The sequence below is a fragment of the Colobus angolensis genome, unplaced genomic scaffold (genome assembly GCF_000951035.1).
Source record: "Colobus angolensis palliatus isolate OR3802 unplaced genomic scaffold, Cang.pa_1.0 Scaffold63, whole genome shotgun sequence".
Taxonomy (NCBI): domain Eukaryota; kingdom Metazoa; phylum Chordata; class Mammalia; order Primates; family Cercopithecidae; genus Colobus; species Colobus angolensis.
The window spans coordinates 2,048,189-2,070,380 of NW_012119932.1; the positions used below are offsets into that span (position 1 = coordinate 2,048,189).

Consider the following 22,192-nt stretch of genomic DNA (forward strand, 5'->3'; position numbering starts at 1 on the left):
AGGTTTTACCACCGGCCCACAGGTGTGGGAAATGTTGGGTTTTTGGTTGGTGGGATGAGGAAGGAGCCTGGGCTCTATTTTTCAAACAACCACATAGGGAGGGAAAGTTTTAATGAGGCCAGAGAGGGCGTGGGTACAACAAGGTTTCAAAACACTTAGGTCCGGCCTAAGAATGGGTACCGAGGCAGGAGCTATACTTCACTAATTTAGACAGGCACCTCCTGGGTCTGTGCTGTGAGAGGAAGACTTTGCAACACCTGACGCTGGTTTCTCCAATCATGGTAGTTTCTCCTCCAGTTTCCTGAAGAGGCAGGCAGCACTGGGCCGGATCTCAGGGCAGTGGATGGGACCGTGCGGAGTCTTCCCTTACCTGGTGAACAGGTCCCATCCTTCATGACATTAACGGAAATTACCATCACCTCTGTGACCTTGCCAGAGCTCTGGGAAGTGTGAAGTGAAACTGCAAAAGTGAGCCCACCATCTGCTGTTCTGCTGCGTATAAAGAATTTTCGGCTTTTCCATAAACAGAAGCAAATAAATTGGCATGAATTAGCTATGAGATATATTTATATATAAACGACTCTAATGTCATTAAGGTGATCATGGGACATGACTGAAATGTTGGATCCTAAATACTTTCCTAAGTGCCACCTGAAACACGGGACTGCCAGTAACATAATGAGCAGAGAGATGAATATTTCTGGCAAAGGCATCCTGAAGTAAGTAAGCCTGAAACTCAGTAACACTGAACAACCGAGTTCCAAGAATATTTGCTTTTTACATCAAATCACCAAATGAAACACTCTGGAGGTGAAAAATCTAAGTAGTTTCCTGAGATTCTTCCTGTGGTTAATTCATAATCCTGGTATTGTTTTCACTTTCTTCCCTTTTTTTTTTTTTTGAGACAGTGTCTTGCTGTGTCACCCAGACTGGAGTGCAGTGGTGTGATCATAGCTCACTGTAGCCTCCACCTCCCAGGCTCAAGCCATCCTCCTGCCTCAGCCTCCTGAGTAGCTGCGACTACAGGCAAACACCACCATGCCCACCTAACTTAAAATTTTTTTTTTTTTGGTAGAGATGGGGTCTCACTATGCTGCACAGGCTGGTCTGGAACTCCTGGCCTCAAGTGATCCTCCTGCCCCAGCCTCCCAAAATGCTGAGATTACAAGCATGAGCCACTGTGCCTGGCTTCTTCCCATTTAAAAAAATGAAAACACATGGTGTAATGTTAGCGTATTTCCCTCTAGGCCAACAATATTTTTTTAAGTTGAGGACTCAAAAGAAAAAAAGCCAAGTGATAAAGACATTTTATTTTCACTTTACTCCTGCTGGAAGTTTTTGAAAAAGAGAGAAAATAATAAGAGCCCCTCCAGGAATGGAGGGTGGAAACTCTGTGTCCAGGTTTGCTTTCTGTCATCCACACCTTGATAAGCCACAGAGAAGAGAGAGAGCCAACAGGTCACATCCAAGGCACCACACTTGCAACTAATTTATTAGGAACTCATCATTAGTCACCCCAGAGCTTTCAGAAAAGTAGGGTTCTCTTGAGTGGATGTGGTTATATCCCTCAAAGCCTCAAAGCAGAAAAACATTAAACTTGGTAACAGTTACATTTCGTTCTTTGACTAGGAAGTAGTTATAGTGACAAGGTACAAAAAATAATAAGCATGCAGCCCTTTATTTAGTTTTGCAAAGTCTCTGCTTATAGTTCTGTATATTACATGACTGTGTTATACAAATACATTTATTTACAAAAACACTCTAGCTGTGCAAACTTGTTGCTTTTTAAAAATGTATGGATACTTCCATTTCTGCCCATCCCGATATATACTTTTAAAGCATGCATAAAAATTAACTTTGGTGTGGGAAAACTACTCTATGTGCTGTCACATACAGTATTTTAATGTCTATGTATATTTATATATTTACAAAAGTTTTTCGGTTTACAGAACCGTACAGAGTGTACATTTTAAAATCCACAATGCAAGAGCGTGGGTTACCAGGTCTCAGAAAACAAAAGAAGGGGTTAGATACTCCAAAGAAAACAACTAGAGAACCTCAACATGTTAAAAAAGAAAAAAGAAAAAAAAAAAGGAAGGAAAAAAGAAAGAAAAGAAGCAAGCAAAGAAAACTAGCTTGCTTGGGCTAGCAAATTATTATACATACTTTTCATGGCAGTGCAATAGGTTTGATAAATTGCCTTCTACATATGCCTGTCTGTAGGGCTCAGGTAGAAGTTCATTGGTTTTATAGTCTAGCACACTACTTTCAAATGTACAATGCTATAGTATCAAAATGTTTTGGCAAAAAAGATCTTGAAAGGAACCATGAAGTTTTGACAAAAATAGAAATCTGTAATAAAGCTAAATAACACTAAAATAAAAGGAAATATTATAGTATCTTTTACAATTTGTATAGTCACACTTGTGTAATTCTCTGTTCACTTCTAGTCTCTGTAATGAAAAATAGTTTTATACAAAACATACTAAAATTCTGGAATCATACATGTTTTATATGCTTAAGACAATTCTCCCGTCTCACACGCACCTTTCTCTCCCACCAGAACCTCGTTTTGTAACACATGCTTACTGCATTTTATAGGTATTGAGTATAGACCGTAGACACTATAGCAACTAGGTAAAAACAAAACCAAAAACAAAAAACAAAAAACAAGCGAGCTTTACTGAAATCTATTAATCCAGTATTTAGCACATACTTAGCATTAAGCCTCAAACGATACAGCAATATGTTACATTCTCTTGTGAAAACAGTTGTTGTAGACTGTTAATTTTTTTTTTTTTTAACATAACTCCGACTTGTGCCTGATAGGATTTGACCTTTAAGAGGTTTCTTTTGCTGTGGATGGAGTGGCTTTGCTTGAACTTCCGTTCTGTGCCTTGTAGCTGGTGAGGCTGGGAGTATGGATGGTCCTGGTGCCCTTGGCACCTTGATTCAGTGAGACGGAGGAGGCGGGGGAAGGAGGGGAGGAGGAGAATGACAAAGGAGGGGGTGCTCGGCCATTTTGACTCTGCGGTGAGAATGAAAGATGGTGACCTTTACCTGTATGAGTAAGGCTCTGAAGCTTCAAAGAGCCATTAGAGACAGAAGGGATGAGGGAGGCAGAGTGAGCAGGTGGTCCTGTTTGGGGGCTGAGAGGGTTAGAAGCAATCGATGGTTTAGTAGCAGGTGGATTAGGGAGGTTAGAGCTGTCACCACTAGAAGAGGGCAGAGAACTGCTTTTCCCAGAGCTGGGAGAAAGGGCTGGAATCTTAGAAGCAGGTAAGGAGGGGGAAGTAGGCTTAAAGTCCCCACCAGATTTCTTAGCACTTCCATTAGCCTGCAAATAAAGATGGCGGGAGACATTTTGTCAGAAAGGTGGACACGTGATCAACCCACAGGGCCTGGCAACACAGCCCTTCTGAGAATAATTCAATCAAAGAAAACCAACCAAACACAGTTCAAGGCCTGAGCTAAGTCTTGTTGTGCTTTACTGGACCTGGTAGAAACCCCCCACGTACATAGCAAAGGATGGACAGGAAAGGAGGAAAGGAAGAACGCATTTGTGAGAGGAGTCCCATCATTCCAGCTCTACCATTTCCCGTGTGCCAGGTGGGCCATGCGTCTGGATAATTACTGGGGTGGGGGTCGGGCATTTTGACGGAGCGTTAATGTGCTTCTAACGCAATACAGTCAACATAGACGTTAGTAGTGGTGACGTTAAGGGCAGTTCCACCACATGTTGGTTTGTCTCTGCTTCCCGAGGTGTTCAGATGAAACACTACATTCACCAAAGAAAAGCCACCTGGTCTGGCACCGTGTGTTAACAGTTAAAATTTGGAGCTTGGAGTCACAAAGTAAAAGATGTTTTATTGCAAGCATGCAAAAGCGTGGTGAAAAAGTTTAACAAATGGTTTTTAGACTTTCTTCATGCCCCCAGATCCAGGATGTCTATGTAAACCGTTATCTTACAAAGTAAGCACAATATTTGGTATAAACTAAGTCAGTGACTTGCTTCTTAACTGAAATAGCGTCCATCCAAAATTGGGTTTAAGGTAAAACTACCTGACGATATTGGCGGGGATCCTGCAGTTTGGACTGCTTGCCAGGTTTGTCCAGGGTTCCGGGTCTGTTCTTGGCACTCATGGGGACAGGCATCCTGCTCGTCTGTGGGGCCCCGCTGGAGCCCTGTGGGAAGGACCAGTGAGAGGGGGAAGAGAAGGAGAAGCACGTGAGTAGGTCATCTGTGAGGCTGCTCCACTATGTTCAGAGAAGCTCAAGGTGAGAAGCCACAGCCCTACATGCAGGACAGATCTAGGAGACACCAACTGGGGTTAATCAGAAGAATCAAACAGAATCAACTGCTCACTACTGATCAAACGGATTTTAATGTGAGTATCAGAGCAATGATTTCAACAGCACATGGCTGACCCGGCAGCCTCGTGTTTACCCAACACCAGTCAGCAACAGAGGCAAAAACAGAATTGATTAGCTGTTAGACACCTAGTTGTTGTTGTTTTGAAGGTGAGGGAGAAAGTATGAAAGAAGGGTTTCATGGCGAACAGACAAAAAAAAAAGCCACCTGAAAGAAAGCAATTAAGTCACAAGACACCTTTTGCTAATGGTGATTATGGCAGATTTAGGAAAGCAGCTGGGTCTTTTCATTTTCCAGCAGACCAAGATACCTTACGTGAAGTTGAAGGTATCGACGTAGGGGGCTCTAGGGCAGTGGGGCCTTCATCCGGAACTAGCAAGGGTCGGGGAGAGGCCTCTTGGGCTATGTGGGATGAACTTGCAACAGAATCTCGGTTGGAAGAACCTGAGGTATCAGCTAGGGCTTTGGGACTCATTTCACTGATTGTATTTTCGAGCTGTTTAATGGTCTGCTCCAGGCTATCCAACGTTCTGTAGGTGTTTTTTCTAATTTCATCAGTTCTTGAAATCGGAGACGTGCTCTCGATGCTGGACTGTTCTTCCCTCCTCAGCATGTTTTCAGGGCTGTCTTCAGGTTGAGACCTAGTGATTTCGAAGCGCTTGGCTTCTTTGTGTTGTTTCAGGGTGCCGTCCTCTTCCTCTTCTTCGTAGACCACCACTTGCAAAGTCTTCTTCCCTGTTTTAGTTCCCGTGCGAATGGCTTGAGTGAGAGCGGCGAGTTGCTTCTTAGGGAATTTGAATTTAAACTTTTTCTTGGGGCTTTCAAACTGGCCATCGGTCAGGTCGTCACCCTTGCATTCCGAATGTGGAGAATCCACGTGGCTGAACTTGTTCAGCTCGATTCTGTTCATTTCCTGTCCCCCTGGGATTCTGGTCTCTGTCGCTAGAGAGTGTGCCTGTGACTTTGTTTCCACCTGTTGTCCTATTCTAAGATTGCCCGGGGCCACCTTCTTATGAGACATCTGGGAAGTGGTATTATTCTGGACTACAGAATCTCCATTTTCCTCCTCTTCCTCCTCCTCTATCTTTTCCTCCATCATCATTCTCTCTAATTCCTCATCACACTCCTCAAAGATAGTTGAAAGTCTCTTATACGCAGACCGGATGTCCATGGGCTCGTCGAAAATGATGATCACTGGTTTCTTGTCCAGGCACACAACTGGCTCCTCACTGTCAGTCCCTTCTTGTCGGGGGGCCATCTCTTTTCTGGCATCGATGTTAACCGTCTGTATGTCTTCTCCCTTTTGGCTAACAATATCATGCACCTCCCCACTGGAAAGAACCTGGACAGTGGTTTTGGTAATCATGAAGGCAATGTTGTCAGTGGTTGCATTTTCTTCAGTGGGAGAACTTGGACTGGATTCTCCGTCTTCATTAGGGTTCACGTTAGCATGTCTTGCCCCCTTGGGTCTTAGAACAACTTGGCCAAAATCTGTCATGATAACCTCTTGATCTTCTGTTTTAAAATCATGCACACTCGATTCTGTTAATCTACTAGGAGAGGAAATGTGACACTTATCCGTATTTTGCTTTTCCATCTCCTTTGTCTTTCCATAATTCAGCTTCTGGTTCTCCGTGTCAGCTATAGAGTATTGCGGGCCTGAGCCTTTAGACCCTTTGCTTATTTCATCTTCTAATGAACTAATGCCAGAAAAACTGAAATTGACCTTAGGCACAGTTTTCTGGGAATAGTTTCTACTGTCTCTGAGTAAACTCATATTGGATATGGAATTTTCCTTCATTACGATCTCAGTTTTATATTCTGATGTTCTTGATGCATCAGAAATACTATTCTCCATTCCTCTTTCCCACTTAGGAGGGTCACTAGGTCTTAGAGCCCCTGTGGTAACCTGAGAGGGAGAATGGAGGAGGGAAACCACACACGTTAATCAGCAATGGATCCGCAGAGGCAGGCAATTAATGTGCATGGTATCGGTTGGAAAACAGATCTGGTGAACTCACCTTTCGGAATTCCATTTGGGGGCCATTTTCATATTCAACATCAGATTTCCGTACATCTTCATGGAAAAATTCCAAATTCTGGTAGAATAGTGTAGGACATGTTACTCCACAAAACCACATTGCCCCCAAAAGTGGACTATAACTAAATCGTTCCTTTAATTACATTTCTAAGACATGCGGGCCACGCATAATTATTACACACCAATCCAAAGCCTAGAGCTGTTTACCTTGGATTGCTTTGTTCTCCAACTGCCAAAAATGCCCTGTGTTTGCACAAGATGAAAATCTCAATTAGCAAAAGATTTCAAGAATTTAAAATTTTGCGGGGCAGCAGTGAAGAGAATAAAGAGACAGAGTCATTACTAACGTGTCCTCTTTTCAACATCAGATTGTGAGCCTAGCAGAATCTAAAGCCTGAAGAATTGTGAAAAGCACAATGTGTGGGCTGACAGAAAGTTTGGATTCTAATCCAGATCTGCCACTAAACTGTGTTACTTGAGATAAATCACTTTACTTCTTTGGCCTCAGTTTTCTTGCCTATAAACTTAGGAACCAGCCCAGGGGAATTTTAGTTTCCCTTACAGCTCGTTATTTCAGTCCTCTCTCTGCTTCTATTATGGAGATTGTCCTATAAAGACATCTGCCTTGGTTGGGTTTGGCATTTTGGGATGAAAAAACATTATTTTCCCCTGATCAAATGACAAATTGAAATGCGGTTTATACTGCAGGTGTCAAAGTGTCAAAATCACCTTCACACTCCTCATAGCCAAGATGATCAAATCCAAATTCAGAGTGATCATGCTGTTACAATATAACCTCAATTCATAGCCATCACGCTGTCACAATATAACCTAAACATTCACAAAGCAGATATTTGAGGTTAAATTGGTGACAGTGATATCACGACTCAGCTTTCATTCTCTGTATTTTCCAGTGTAGAGTGAGGATACATGTCTTAGGCTCCCACCAAGATTCAGGATTGAAGGATCCAGTGGTGAGGACCCAGGTATTCAAAGCGCTTCACCTGGAGGCCTGGCCTTTCCCAAGGTGTATCAGTAGCCTCAGGCCCTGACATAACACTAACACTAGTGATGCCTTGTCGGTTCCAAGGCACTGCTGCCCTTTCTTCTTGCTGAGGTGGTTGATTACAGCAGGATGGAGCACAATTCCCATGAAGGCTACGGTTAAAGCAATGACAACACAAAGCACAAACACCCGGGCCCAGCCAAAGTCAACCCAGAGCAACCCTATGACCTTGGTTAAGAATGGAAAGACTGTTCATACACACCCAAGGAATGACACACAAACAACGCAGTCAGAATTAATCACACGGAAATACTGCGCAAAGTACAGGGTGCACGAGCCACCAAATACCTCCTGTTTTACTTCTGCTTGCTCCCCAGGAAGCCCCCAAATGAGTGCAATGATTCGGCTGCTGCAGTGGAACCACATGGCTTCTTTTGTGGGATTTTAAATTTAAAATGGGAAACAATGAGTATGTCAAGTAAAAGGTTTTAAAGAAGAAAAATAATTGAGCTTCCTGTAATGCCAGCTACTCGGGAGGCTGAGGCGGGAGGATTGCTTGAGTCCAGGAGTTTGAGAACAGCCTGGGCAACACAGCAAAGACTCCATCACATACACACAAAAATAAAAAATAAAAATAGGCTGTGTGCAGTGGCACATGCCTGTAATCCCAGCACTTTGGGAGGCCAAGGTGGGTGGATCACTTGAGGTCAGAAATTCGAGACCAACCTGGTCATCATGGTGAAACCGCATCGCTACTGAAAATACAAAAATTAGCTGGGCCTGCTGGCGGGCGCCTGTAATATCAGCTACTCGGGAGGCTGAGGCAGGAGAATCGCTTGAACCTGGGAGGCAGAAGTTGCAATGAGCTGAGATCATGCCACTGCCCTCCAGCCTCCAGGGCGACAGACCAAGGCTCCGTCTCAAAAAATATATACATGTAAATAAAAAAGAAAAAATAAGGTTTCAGCCTAAGGTTACAACTCCAGATATGGAGTCGGCGTATCATGCTAGGACCCGAATGAGAACTTGCCCCCTGAATTGCAGATGGAATTGGAATGTGATCTAAAGACACATACATGGCAGATGTTCTCGGGGTCTATTTACTGGGGGTTAGGGCTGGCGTCTGTTCTGGTTGGCCATGGCCCGTGCCATTCCCATCATTAAACATTTCAGGCCAGGTGTGGTGGCTTACGCCTGTAATCCCAGCACTTTGGGAGGTGGAGGTGGGTGGATCATGAGGTCAGGAGTTTGAGACCAGCCTGAACAACATGGTGAAACCCTGTCTCTACTAAAAATACAAAAATTAGCCAGGCATAGTGGCACGCCCCTGTAATTCCAGCTACTCAAGAGGCTGAAGCAGGAGAATCGCTTGAACTCGGGAGGCGGAGGTTGCAGTGAGCTGAGATTGCACCATTGCGCTCCAGCCTGGGTGACAGAGCGAGACTCGGTCTCAAAAATAAATAAATAAATTTCAACCACGCCCCCCCCTGTAATATATGTATTTTAAAATTGAGTAGTAGCACAAATGCTCCAATGGAAAGTCACTAGGATAAAAATGTGAAGTTTGGTTTTCACACGACCTATACTTATCACTGGGCTAGAAAAAAATGAATTAATGTATCAAAGCAAGTGCATGAGCTTGGCCGTAATTGTCATGTAAACTCACAATGATTTCTTAGTCTTAGATGGTCAAGACTCTGCGTGAAAGGTAATTATGCCTCTTTAATATGTATTTATAGGCCCTGAGATTTGGATTATGAAGACAATTGGAAAAGCATTCAATAGGCATATGGACAATAAACCAAAATGAGAGACAGGGTTACAGGAAAATTGCACACAAGTGAAGAACTAGGCTGGAGTTTCAGTGACGACAGGATAAAAAAATGCTTAAGAAAACATCTGATTTATGGAAGGGTAAATACTCAGCCCTGGAAGAGGTTAATAAGGACCCAAAATCGGGGATAAGAGAAGTCTGATACTCATGGTCATTCTGAAGTAGGTTAATCTAGTGAGATTAATTATCCAGAGTAAGCACCCTGGATAACTCCTGGCCTCAAGTGATTCTTCTGTCTTGGCCTCCCAAAGTGCTGGGATTACAGGTGTGAGCCACCAGGCCAGGCCAGGTTTTCTTCATGAGAAACATTTATCAACAGTAACCCCCCTTGGTATATAGTGAGATTCTCTTCCCCCATTAACAGTGTCACATGTCAGTTTATGTGGCAGAGAGTTTACACAAGGGCGCCATCGTGGCTATGAGCCAAGGAGAAGTGGGTTGGCTTCCTTGGCCTGTGTCTCTTGAACTGTTGTGTTAGAATAGCCTTTCAGTTTTGTGATACAGCATCTACCTCCTTGAGCTGTCATACATGGACCGAGGTACCCATCTGTAGTAGCTATCGGGCTATCTTGCATCTGGTTAGTTTGACTTTGTTTAAGGAAAGCTAGAATCTTTGAATTCTGAAAGATAAGTCCCTGGAGAAAAATGTTAGGCCTTGAATTGGTCATTGCAAGCTTTTTATCCTGAAGTTTAGACGGAGGCTTAATTCAAGTAAGATGTCTCTATATCTAAAAATCATAGATGCTCTAGGTGCAACTTAAAGTTGCATTTCAAACATTCAGGCCATGGTCATTTCCCTAGAGTACTTTTACAATGACAGCAGACTTTGTTTCAGAGCCTGGATTTTTTTTTTTTGGCGTCACACATATATTTTAACACTAAAACTATACTGAACTTACTATCTTGGAAGGTATACTTTATAAATGGATAATACTTAGCAAAAATTCTGTTTGGCATCCTTGGACGTTTGTGCAAATACACATTTGTATGTTTCCATGAAGTTACACCTGTGTGTGGTGGTAGGTACTTTCTACCATGCATTTTCTTCCCCAAAACAAAGGTTTTTACTTTTTCTTTTTTTGAGACAGAGTTTTGCTCTTGTTGCCAAGGCTGGAGTGCAGTGGTGCGATCTCAGCTCACTGCAACCTCTGACTTCAGGGTTCAAGCGATTCTCCTGCCTTGGCTTCCTGAGTAGCTGAGAATAGAGGTGTCCACCTCCACACTCAGCTAATTTTTTGTATTTTAGGTAGAGATGGGGTTTCACCATGTTGGCCAGGCTGGTCTCGAACTCCTGACCTCAGGGGATCCACCTCCCTCGGCCTCCCAAAGTGCTGGGATTACAGATGTGAGCCACTGCACCCGACTGATTTTTACCTAATTTTTTTTTAACATAGATACTTGTTTTTCTTTTTTGCCCAAAGGATGTTACAAATTAGAAAAACTGCTAAATACTTGGTTGCTGTTTCTATATATTTCTTTCTAGAGTTGTTCTAGAAAGTACTGAAAGGTGTATACTCTTTAGTTTGGGAAGATAGTGTCTAAATTCTGCATATACTATTGTATGCTGTGGGCTGGAACACAGTGTTTGCTCTGAAAACCTGAGCAAGATATCTCTGATTTTAACCTATACCTGTGTTTCCATTAGTTAAAAAAAAAAAAAAAGGAGAGAGAGAAAAAAGACAGAGGGGACAAAGGTCGAGTACAAGAGCCATGTTAGTGTCAGAGCAAGGAAGGAAGGACTCCCAACCGTGTGGCAAATGTGCAGTTGCCACGTTACCTTCTTCTCCTTGGGTGGCACTGTGGCGCCCGACCTAGTGTCTTTAACGTGACTGTCAGCCCGGGATGGCTCAGCATGACTGTTTGAATTTACATCCATAAGGGAACACTTCTGGAATGCCTAAGGAATTAAAATACTGAGGTTAACAGGGATCCAAGGGTACTGAGGAAAACGGACGGAAACAGGCAGGAACAACCGGATGCTTGGGGACCCCAGACCGGGTCCTGCAGGCAGGTTTAGGCCAGGGAGGTAGCACCCTGAATCTTGCTCCCCACGTTCTCTCATGTTGACAAAGCTGGCTTGGAGGCTGAGCCTGGGGCGAAGGCTGCCTTCCTTTCTTGGGGAATGCCAAGATAAAACAGACGCTACTACCTTTTCTGCCTATCTGAGCTGAACCTAAATTGGTACTTAGGAGGGCTTCTTGCTTTCACCTTTAAAAAATGCTCAATATGTAAATAAATTAAAACAAAAAACTATCTTTCTTTTTTCTTCCTCCTTGTTTTTTATGAGCTTTATTGAAATTATACAGCAAAAGCTCAGAAGCCATTTTAAACCTTTAAGTCTTAGAATAAAAGTTCTCTTAACAACCGTTCTCTGAAATAGGTACTACCGCGCTCCAAAGTGTTCTGAGGCTCATTTCCAATAAAGTGATGCTTTTAAGCAACGATGTCATTCCGAGTGGCCTAGGAGCTGCCTGCATCCTGGAGATTTGTCTCTGAAAACTGTAAGAGCCAATAGTTGGTTCTTGTGAATTTAAGTCAGGGAGGCCAGTTCTCAAAGGGAGAAAGTACAGACATAGATGGTGTCTACAGGGCTAAAAAGGAAGCCGACATGTGAGCAATGTCCTGATCATGAGAGGAGAGACTAGTAACTCAGGGACCCAAACTTATGGACATCAGTGGTTCTCAACCAGGCTATATACCACCCAGGTTAAAAAAATACACTGTTGTTCTCAAATACTCTTGAGACCCCACTCAGAGAACACACAAATCAGAATCTCTGAGCTGTAGGAATTTTTTTTTAACTCCCAAAATAATTCTAATGTGCAGCTAGGATTAAAAACTATTTTTATTTATTTGTTTGTTTATTTATTTGAGGCAGTCTCGCCCTGTCGCCCAGGCTGGAGTGCAGTGGTGAGATCTCAGCTCACTGCAACCTCTGTTTCCTGGGTTCAAGCAATTCTCCTGCCTCAGCCTCCCAGGTAGCTGGGATGACAGGCACCTGCCACCATGCCTGGCTGATTTTTTGTAGTTTTTTTAGTAGAGACGGGGTTTCACCATGTTGGCCAGGCTGGTCTCAAACTGCTGACCTCAAACGATCTGCCCACCTCAGCCTCCCAAAGTGCTGGGATTGCAAGTATGAACCCCTGTGCCCGGCGAAAGACCACATATTTAAATGAATCAGCCTAAATAATTGCCTAGTGTTTTCTTTATGTCAAATGTTGTCATTTGGAGATATCTCTGCCAGCAGAAAGAATAATATATGCCCTCCTTCAGTAAACATTCCATCACTAGTCCTGAAATCTGAAGGTGGCTGATGAGGGACTTTCTCTGGCCTTTTTTTCCAGGCTGTTTGCTCCCCTGTCTCTGCTGCACCTGGTCTCCTTGCTGTTTCTTAGTCACACCAGTCCTAGCATGCCCTGGATGCGTTTGGTTTATCCGCTTACTTAGAGCGCTGCTTACAAATGCCAACTGCCATCTCCTTTGAGCTATTAGGCCCTCGATTTCAGAGCCTGTTTTTCTTCTGATGCCTGGAGATGTGGAGCACACACAGAAAGTGGTTGCACAATTGTCCTTAGAAGGGGCCACAGCTTCTCCTTGTCCTGCCTTGAGAAGGTGTAGAAATAAGAGAAGCATTATGGCCACAGGCCATTGACCGAGTTGCGGATTTAGCAGGCTGGGTTTCTATCCCAGCCAGAGGGCTAACAGGGTTTGGTTGAATTAAGGTTAGAGTACTTCATTCACCACTTTTTTTTTTTTGAGACAGAGTTTCACTCTTGTCACCCAGGCTGGAGTGCAGTGGTATGATCTTGGCTCACTGCAACCTCCACCTCCCGGATTCAAGTGATTCTCCTGTCTCAGCCTCCTGAGTAGCTGGGATTACAGGCACCTGCCACCACGCCCAGCTAATTTTTGTATTTTTTAGTAGTGATGGGGTTTTGTCATGTTGGCCAGGTTGGTTTCGAACTCCTGACCTCAGGTGATCTGCCCGCCTCGGCCTCCCAAAATGCTGGGACTACAGGTGTGAGCCACCACGCCCGGCCACCACTCTTATTATCTAACCACCAAGAATATGGCATGAAGCCAGATATGCCAATGTCTGTAAAGTAGTCAAAGAGGGCATCAAATATTTAGACTTCAATGGAGAAAAGTGTCCCTCAGTGGTGGGCTATAAGTGGCTGCAACAAATTTAGTATTTCTCTTACAGAGGTGTAAAAAATTATCCACAAGCCTGAAAGATACCAGCTTTATAAATCTGGGGTTCCTATGAAAACAATTATCCAAGCCTTCTAAAAACCTGCAAATAGCCTGATTGGTTGCGGGGATGTCCCAGGCTAGTCTGTGAGTTTTAGTGAAGCGTGAAAGGGCTCATGAATGTGACAACTCAACCAGCAGTTCTGTTTTCCCTGCAAAATCCAGGCAGCTCAATTTTGGCAGTTATTACCATGGAAACCAGAGTAGAACAAGTGCAGTGAAAATCATGTGGATTGAAAGTTCTTCCTACTCCATAGAAAAAATGAAAATTTATGGGTTGGCACAAAGCCATTGGTACTCTGGTAAAAAGCTAACATGTTTTTGAGCCCCAAGGTGCTGGTGTTCCAACTATCTGATTGACAGAAAAATCCTATAAGAAGCATGAGGCAAATGAAATATTCTACACAAAGTTTGTTCTAGGAATTGTGTACATGTCTCTGATGAGACAAGTTCTCAGGACATAGACCTGAGGTAGAATCACATCCGTGATGGGAATGTGGGATCAGTTTTGGGCACAACCTTGGCACCCCATCCTTCATCCTATGAGTGGACTATGTCATAGTTAAAAAATAAATATCTAAAACTAATACAGTATCATTTCTCAAATAGACCAAGGAAAACGGAAAACAAAATAATTCCGCTTTTCATAATATCTGAAAAGATGACATTGACATTGAACAGGGACTTGGTATGGACCACAGGAAGCCAGTCATTGGCCTTGAGTTCACCATCCAAGGTCAGTGGCTCTAAGTGGTAAAGCCAAGGAATGGGAACCCACCTAACGTGTGCTTCAGTCTGTCCTTATCAAGACAGGACAATAGCTGGTATTTCTAATCCTTATCTTACTTGCTTTTGAAATGAAGCAGAGTCTCTTAAGATGGAAAGAAAGGAGAGTCAATCCTACCAGCCAGAGTTAGGAAAGCGTGAGTTGTTTTGTGAAACGGTCATTCCTTGCACATCATATAGGCACCCTGAGAGCCTTGTTCAGCGCCATCTTGGGAAAGCAAAGGCCAAGGCCAGAAGACACAGCTTCTATGGTCCTGGTCCATGTGCTTTCCTGGCTCTCTTGCTAACAAATCTGTAAGTGCCATGGCTGGAGAGACCCAGACGGGAGGCAAGGAGCCAATGTCAGTCACCGCACCCACATACCTGGAGTTCTGCCATTATTTTGTCTCCTTCTTCTTCTTCTTCCTCCTCATCCTTTGAGGAGGAGGTAATGACAGAGGGTGGGGATGGGGTCCAGGCTGAAGCAGGCTCCTCTGCTGGACATTTTGTGGCTCTGGTCTGTGGGCTTGGTCCAGCATCTTCACTGCTTGCCTATGGGAGATTGAAACCATGGATAGTGGCTTAACATCTCCTAGGTGCTAGCAAAACAGGGACAGATGGTCCCTCACTGCCTATAACACTGGCTTCCTAGATCTTAGCTGAGAAAATAGCTGAAAGGTTATTTTATCCCTTTGCATTTAGTTTGGGTTTGTGTTTGCATAAGTTGTCATTTTGATGAATGGATTAAACAATGATAATATAATTGGAACTCTTCAACATTCAGTGTCTTTGATATGGTTTGGCTGTGACCCCACCCAAATCTCATCTTGAATCGTAGCTCCCATAATTTCCACGTGCCACTGGAGGGATCAGGTGAGAGGTAATTGAATCATGGGGCCAGGTCTTTCCCATGCTGTTCTCACGGTGGTGAGTGAGTCTCACGAGATCTGATGGTTTTGTAAATGGGAGTTCCCCCGCACAATCTCTTTCTTGCCTGCCACCATGTAAGAAGTCCCTTTGCTCTTCCTTCATCTTCTGCCATAATCGTGAGGCCTCCCCAGCCACATGGAACTGTGAGTCCATTAAACCTCTTTCCTTTATAAATTACCCAGCCTCAGGCATGTGTTTTTCAGCACCCTGAGAACAGACTAACACAGTCCTCATGAAAGGCCCTCCTATACTCCATCTCTTTGGAAACTGTGTTTTACATTTCACATAAAAGCTAACACTTGGCTAGTTAAGTGGAATCTAAAGTTCTTTGAACATCTTTCTGTATAGACTCCCACAACAGTGTCAGCTCACCTCAGTTACCTTTGGAAGATAATCTTTGTTTCCCCCTCCTACCCTCATTTTCAACCTTATGATGCCCACATAGGAAATAGCTTGTGATTTGCGTTTCACATTGTTGCAGCTAAAAGTCAAATAAGGATGAAACTCATGGTCTGGGTCTCGTCCAATCATACTGGCTGCCACTGTCCCACTTGTGGTGCTTCCTGGGGATCTTGTATGGTCGAGTCACTAATTCTCTGCCTCACTACTTTTTATGTTCTAACAGACAGAACCTTGTCTAAGGGTATCATCTGAACCCAGAGGCCAGTTTACCAGGGCTTAGCCTATCAGACCTTAGCGGTGATGTTCTCCTTTCTGCCGGTGTAGACCACATCTCCTGACCTCGTGGTGGTGAGTCCCGATCCTGGCAGGTAGCTTCGACGAGGAGGTGGGGGAGGGGGAGGGGGCGACTTTCCCCCCAGCTTTTCCAAGTCCTGTTCTGAATTTGGAGAATCTTCTGGAAAACAGTGCACCATTGCAAGAATAATCTTTTTGCAAGAAAATATCCAGAAAGTCTGGTATATTGCTACAAACTCAATGCAATCTGATTTAAAAATTTTCTCTCCTCTCCATAGAGCAAGCATTAAGTGTATAGACCCTAGAGAGCGACTGGATTTAAATCCCAAAAAGACCCTGCACAAGTTACTAAACCTCTCTCAGTCTCAGTTTTCTCATCTGTTAAATGATGAGATTAAATGTATTATAATATACTTTTTTACTAATATAGTATAATATAATATACTAATTTAATATACATATATTAAATGTATTATAATATACTTTCCTTTGGGGTGTCATTAGGATTGAATGACTTACATACTGAGCTTGGCTTAATGTAAATGCTATGTAAAGTACTGCCTGTTATTAATATTATTAAATAACATTCTTGTTATGCAAAAAAGCTGAGTAGTACTTGTATAGATTAAAAAAAAATCGGAGCCCAAAGGCAAATCCATAGCCCTCTGCTTGGCCTCGAAAGTCTTCATCCCTCAGTCTGAAAAAATAGCATCAGCAAGAGGGTTTTCTGCTGAAGGTCAATGTCACAGTAGAATCTGGCCTAGGGAGGGCCAGAGAAAAAATGGGATGCAAATGAGAACAAAGTTGGAGAGGAAGTAGATTTGATTTTTTTAATTAAACAAAATTTTTAAATTTTTTTATTTTTTAGATAAGGTCTCACTGTCACCCACTCTGGAATGCAGTGGTGTGATCAAGGCTCACTGAGGCCTTGACTTTCCGGGCTCAGGTGATCCTCCCACCTCAGCCTCCCTAGTAGCTGGCATTACAGGTGTGCACCATAACACCTGGCTAATTTTCTTTATTTTCTTTCTTTCTTTATTTTTTTGTGTAGAGATGGGGTTTTGCATGTTGCACAGGCTAGTCTTGAACTCCTGGGATTAAGCAATCTGTCTGCCTCAGCCTCCCAAAGTGCTGGGATTACAGGTGTGAGCCACTGCACCCGGCCTTTTTGGTTTTATTTTTGAGACGGGGTATTGCTCTTTCACTTAGGCAGAAGTGTAGTGGTGCCATCACGACTCACCTCAGCCTCAAACTCCTGGGCTCAAGCAATCTTCCTGCGTCAGCCCAGAGTAGCTGGAACTGCAGGTGTGTGCCACCACGCCCAGCTGCTTTTTAAATTTTTGTAGAGATGGGGTCTCACTATGTTGCCCAGGCTGCTCTTAAAGTCCTGGCTTCAAGTGATTCCTCCCATGTTGGCCTCCAAAAGCACTGGGATTACAGACATGAGCCACCATGCCGGCCTTTATCAATTTTTGATCATTATCCATATTCCTCCATTATCCAAATAGAAAATTCACACAAGGGGAAATACAAATGGTATTTAAAACTCTACACTTAGAAGTTTGCCTCATTAATCAACAAAAATACATTCAAAATGATAATTCCATGACAAATAAATTAAAATGACAGAAACTAATGTTTACAGGTCACGGATGCTACCTTCACACATTTCTGGTAGCCTGTCCATCACTGGACTGTTTCTGAGACCAACTCAGAGATGCATTGAAAAAGAAAAAACAAGAACATTTGAACTAAGTCAAAATACCTTGGGGAGTAATTTTAAAAGTGATTTATGCAAATTAAAAAAATCAGATAGAATCAAGAGCCAAAATGAGGTAAGTGAACAAAATGTAATATGCTTTTGTTGTTCAGTCATGAGAAGGAACAGTTATGAGACCTGTATGAAACATCAGAGGACTCTATGACAAAATTAATAATGCGGCAGAGAGAGCAGAATTAGGCAAGATAAAAATGTGATGAGCTGGCCGGTGGCTCAGGCCTGTAATCCCAGCACTATGGGAGACCGAGGCAGGTGGATCACCTGAGGTCAGGAGTTGGAGAGCAGCCTGGCCAACATGGTAAAACCCTGTCTCTACTAAAAATACAAAAATTAGCTAGGTATGGTGGTGAGTGCCTGTCATACTAGCTATTTGGGAGGCTGAGGTAGGAGAATTGCTTGAACCCAGGAGGCAGAGGTTGCAGGGAGCCAAGATCATGCCACTGAACTCCAGCCTGGGTGACAGAGTGAGACTCAGTCTCAAAAGAAAAAAAAAAAAAAAAAGTGTGATGAGCTAGGGCATTTTCTCCATCAGAAATTCTCCATGGGAACTGTGGGAGGAAAGTCACCTTTGTGTGAGAAGAGCTGCCCCGCCCAGGACCCTAGACAGACCTGACACAACTGGCAGGTGGGGAAAGGCATAAGAAAAGCCTCTTAGCACAGACGGCAGGGGAGGGCTGCAGTGAGTGGAGCTTTAGGGGATGAACTGGATGAAAACTGGGGAGGAGACAGGTGCAGGTAGGTGGTCCTTTGCATCCATGGGTTCCACATCTGTGGATTCAACCAGCTACAGATGGAAAATATGTATAAAAAAAAATTCCCTCCGCATCCCAAAAAATAAAACTTGAATTTGCCTTGCACCAAGTACAATGTTGAATCCACACAAGTGAAGTAACGTGTAGGCATTGTATTGGGTATCATAAGTAATGCAGGGATGATTGAAAGTATATGGAGGCAGGCAGCAGAGTCACACAGCAGAGGTGTGCTGGCCCCACAAAGTATATGGGAGGATGTGAGTAGGTTACATGCAAATACCATGCCATTTTATACCAGGAACTGGAACATCCTCAGATTTTGGTATCCGATGGGAGTCCTGGAACCAATCTCCCGTGGATACCAAGGGATGACTGTATAGTGGTTATAAATGGAATCCACTTTAATGTTTCTTGACATGCAAGCCAAGATGGGGATTCCTTTCCAAATTAATTATAGTTGCTGGATAAGGCACTGTGGAATGTGACACTGAGGAGACATTAGGCTGCAAGTAAAATAACATCTGGGTCCATAATTTTAAGATCAGAATAAGATGCATGGTTTGTAAATGATGGAATATTTAATAGGTTGAGATTCCTAGAAGTTATATTATTATTGACAGGTTGGCATTTAACTTCCATAGTTGAGTTGGTTAAATATATATTCTAATAATTTTGATTAAAAAATTTTGCCTTATGATCTAATATCCCCTGGTAGCTCATAAAAGCTACCATTTTCTTTCTGCAAGCATACAAAAAGCTCTTGTCTTAAATGCAGGCCTAATATTTTCCCAGCTCGTGCCGTGAAGTATCACAAATGCATAGAAAAGGCAAATACTAGGAATTTAAATTTTCCTTTATTGGCCATTATTCTAGAATCCTAACACAGAACTCGGCCTCTCTACGGCTAGGGTAAAACAGTAGTAGTGAAATCAAGTGTGGCTCAAGCCTGTAATTCTAGCTACTCTGGAAGCTGAGGCAGGAGGATCGCTTGGGGCCAGAAGTTCGAGACCAGCCAAAGCAACACAGTGAGAAACCTGTCTCTCAAAAAATAAAAAAAAAATTAGACATATGCAGTGGTGTGCACATCTATAGCCCTAGCTACTTCTTGGGAGGCTAAGGTGGGAGGATTGCTTGAGCCCAGTAGTTGGAGGTTATAGTGAGCTATGATCATACCACTACACTCCAGCCTGGGTGGCAGAGCAAGACCCCATTTCAAAAAAACAAAAAAGAAAGAAAGAAAGAAAGAAAGAAAAAGAGATAGTAGTAAAGATCTAAGGAACACCAGAGGATTTGCTCTTCCAGGTTTTACATTTTGTAAGATTTGTAAGAACTGAGATATTGGTTCTGTTGATGAGTATGTCCTGTTGTGGATGGCACCGTAGCCCAAGGCCATGTACCTCCATATGTTCCTGCTGTGGGACTGGACCTTACCTGAAAGTTCCAGCTTGTCCACTGGGGCATCTCCCCTTGGCAGTGGGCCTGCAGCTGGTGGCATCTCAAGATTTGGTATTGACTTCATGATATTGGCTTGAGCTTCTTCTAGGAGCTTCTCAAACTCTTTCCCGTTATAGTGGTCCAGATTTTGCCTTTTTTCCTCCCATTTCTTTTCTGCTTTCTGGAGGAATATAGCAGGTAAAGAACGTTACATGGATACATAGAGGAGAACAACACACACTGGGGCCTCTCAGAGGGTGGAGGGTGGAAGGAGGGAGAGGATCAGGGAAAATAACTAATGGGTACTGGGCTTAAGACCTGGGTGATGAAATAATCTGCACAACGAACCCGCATGACACATTTACTTATGTAACAAACCTGCACTTCTACCCCTGAACTTAAAATAACATGCTTTTAAAAGTATTTCTTCTACTACCAAGATTTACTTTTTTAGAGGCAGGGTCTCAATCTGACATCCAAGCTGCGGTGCAGTGGCGTCATTATAGCTCACTGCAGCCTCCAACATCTGGGCTTAAGCAATCCTCCTGCCTCAGCCTCTTGAGTAACTAGGATTACACATGTGAGCCACCACACCTGGCTAATTTTTTTTTTTTTTTAAATAGTGATGGGGTCTGTTATGTTGCCCAGGCTGGTCTTAAACAATTTGCCTCAAGGAATCCTTCTGCCTTGAGTGAGACATGAGTCTATAATCCAAAGTGCTGGGATTACAGGCATGAGCCGCCATGCCCAGCCTAAAATTTTTTTTAAATTGAGTTTTCATTATAGAAGAGATGTCCAAGCAAACGATCAAAACCCACAACACTAAGAACAAAAATCCTGTGTCTTAGAACCACTTCTATCAAAGAATTGCTATATGCCCTTTGGGTTGCATTGTCTTATAAAATGAGGGAGGAGGTATTATTTAGATGACCCGCAAGCTCCTTTAAGTTCTACACCGGAGAGTTATACATAAAATGCATTTTAAAACATCTGTACACATTTTAAAAGAACATTTTCCTGTGATTTTTGAACTAGCACATTAATAATTCCAAGAGGGCAAGGTGGAAATTCACACCAAGATTAGTGGAACCCCATAACATAAGAATTGGCAAAGATCACTGAATCAACATATGGGAACTTTGAGGTCCAGTGAGATGAAGAATTTGCCCAAGTTTCATTACATATAAATAATAGCCACCACCTCCACCATTCTAACCCTCCTTTATTTTTTCTTCCTAGCATTGATTACCACCTGGCACATACGTTTTTTCTGTCTCCTCCTACAAGTAGGTAAGTTTCTGGAGGGCAGAGACTTTGTGTCTTCTGTTCACTGGCTTTCCCCCGAGCCTACGAGGGCCTGGCACATAGCGGGCTCGGTAATCTCTGTTGAATGAATAAAGCTCACCCCATTTGTCAGTGGCAGATCTGGGAGAAAAACCCCGGCCTCCATACCTGTGGATCAGGGCATTTTCAGAGATGACTCACATCTCCCCTCAAAGTGTAAAACACACACATCACAATGATAACTATGCCCACTAGGTCCTCAATGGAGATTTGTTAAATAAGAGTGCCATCATACTGACATCCTGTAAATGTTGAGATGTTTAAAGTGGCAAGACGTCTTAAGTGACAGGTCTGCCAGTTCTCAGGAGGAAATGTCTTTTCCTCCCCTGCCCTACTAGGTACTGGGAATAGAATCACACTCCGGTCAATCACATTTCCATACCCTTGTGATATGCGTTTTTTAAATAGCTGGCTCTGATTAGGGGCAAGCCAGGGCCCTTGGGACAGAGAGAAACCACCTAGTGTTCAGAGGCCCCGAGGCTGTGACTGCGGCTGTGGCAGTTTTGCCAGGTCGTCTCGATATACCCAACCTGAGCTCTCCACTGGTGATTTTCAGTAGAGGCAGGAGGGTTAGGACAAGGTTGCTGGGGATAAAGCAAATGAGTGGAGGAAAAGTTACGAGGCAAGAAGAAAAAGAGAAGTAGAAAAGCCAAATGTGTTATTGGAGCATTGATACCAGCCCTTGATAAAAAGAATATTTAAAAACGTAATATGTCATTTGATCTTATGGTTTTTAAAACAGGGTCTCGCTCTGTCGCCCAGGCTAGAGTGCAGTGATGTGATCTTGGCTCACTGAAGCCTTGACCTCCCTGGACCTAGGTGATCCACCCACCTCAACCCCCTGAGTAGCTGGGGCGACAGGCACATGCCACCGCGCCCAGCTAATTTTTGTATATTTTTTTTTGGTAGAGTTGGGATTTTGCCATGTTGCCCAGGCTAGTCTTGAACTCGTGTTCCAGTGATCCACCTGCCTCAGCCTCCCAAAAT

At 43.3% G+C, this 22,192-nt stretch overlaps 1 protein-coding gene across 7 annotated transcripts in view; it reads right to left on the reverse strand.

Moving 5' to 3' along the window:
* Window positions 1-1,295: 1,295 nt before the first annotated feature.
* KIAA1217 (KIAA1217 ortholog) overlaps window positions 1,296-22,192 on the reverse strand; it is an 865,191-nt gene continuing 844,294 nt past the window's right edge. For 2 of the 7 annotated variants that reach the window (XM_011963834.1, XM_011963835.1), the window contains 5 exons: window positions 19,859-20,042; window positions 15,892-16,055; window positions 14,654-14,821; window positions 4,063-4,185; window positions 1,296-3,337 (listed from right to left, as the gene is read on the reverse strand). In XM_011963834.1, coding sequence (XP_011819224.1) covers window positions 2,840-3,337; window positions 4,063-4,185; window positions 14,654-14,821; window positions 15,892-16,055; window positions 19,859-20,042 — 1,137 coding nt within the window. In that variant the 3' untranslated portion in view covers window positions 1,296-2,839. Of the gene's footprint in view, window positions 4,186-4,682; window positions 6,282-6,393; window positions 6,472-11,030; window positions 11,151-14,653; window positions 14,822-15,891; window positions 16,056-19,858; window positions 20,043-22,192 lie in introns of all 7 variants that reach the window. The other 5 variants (XM_011963831.1, XM_011963832.1, XM_011963833.1 and 2 more) reach the window with 5 other exon arrangements.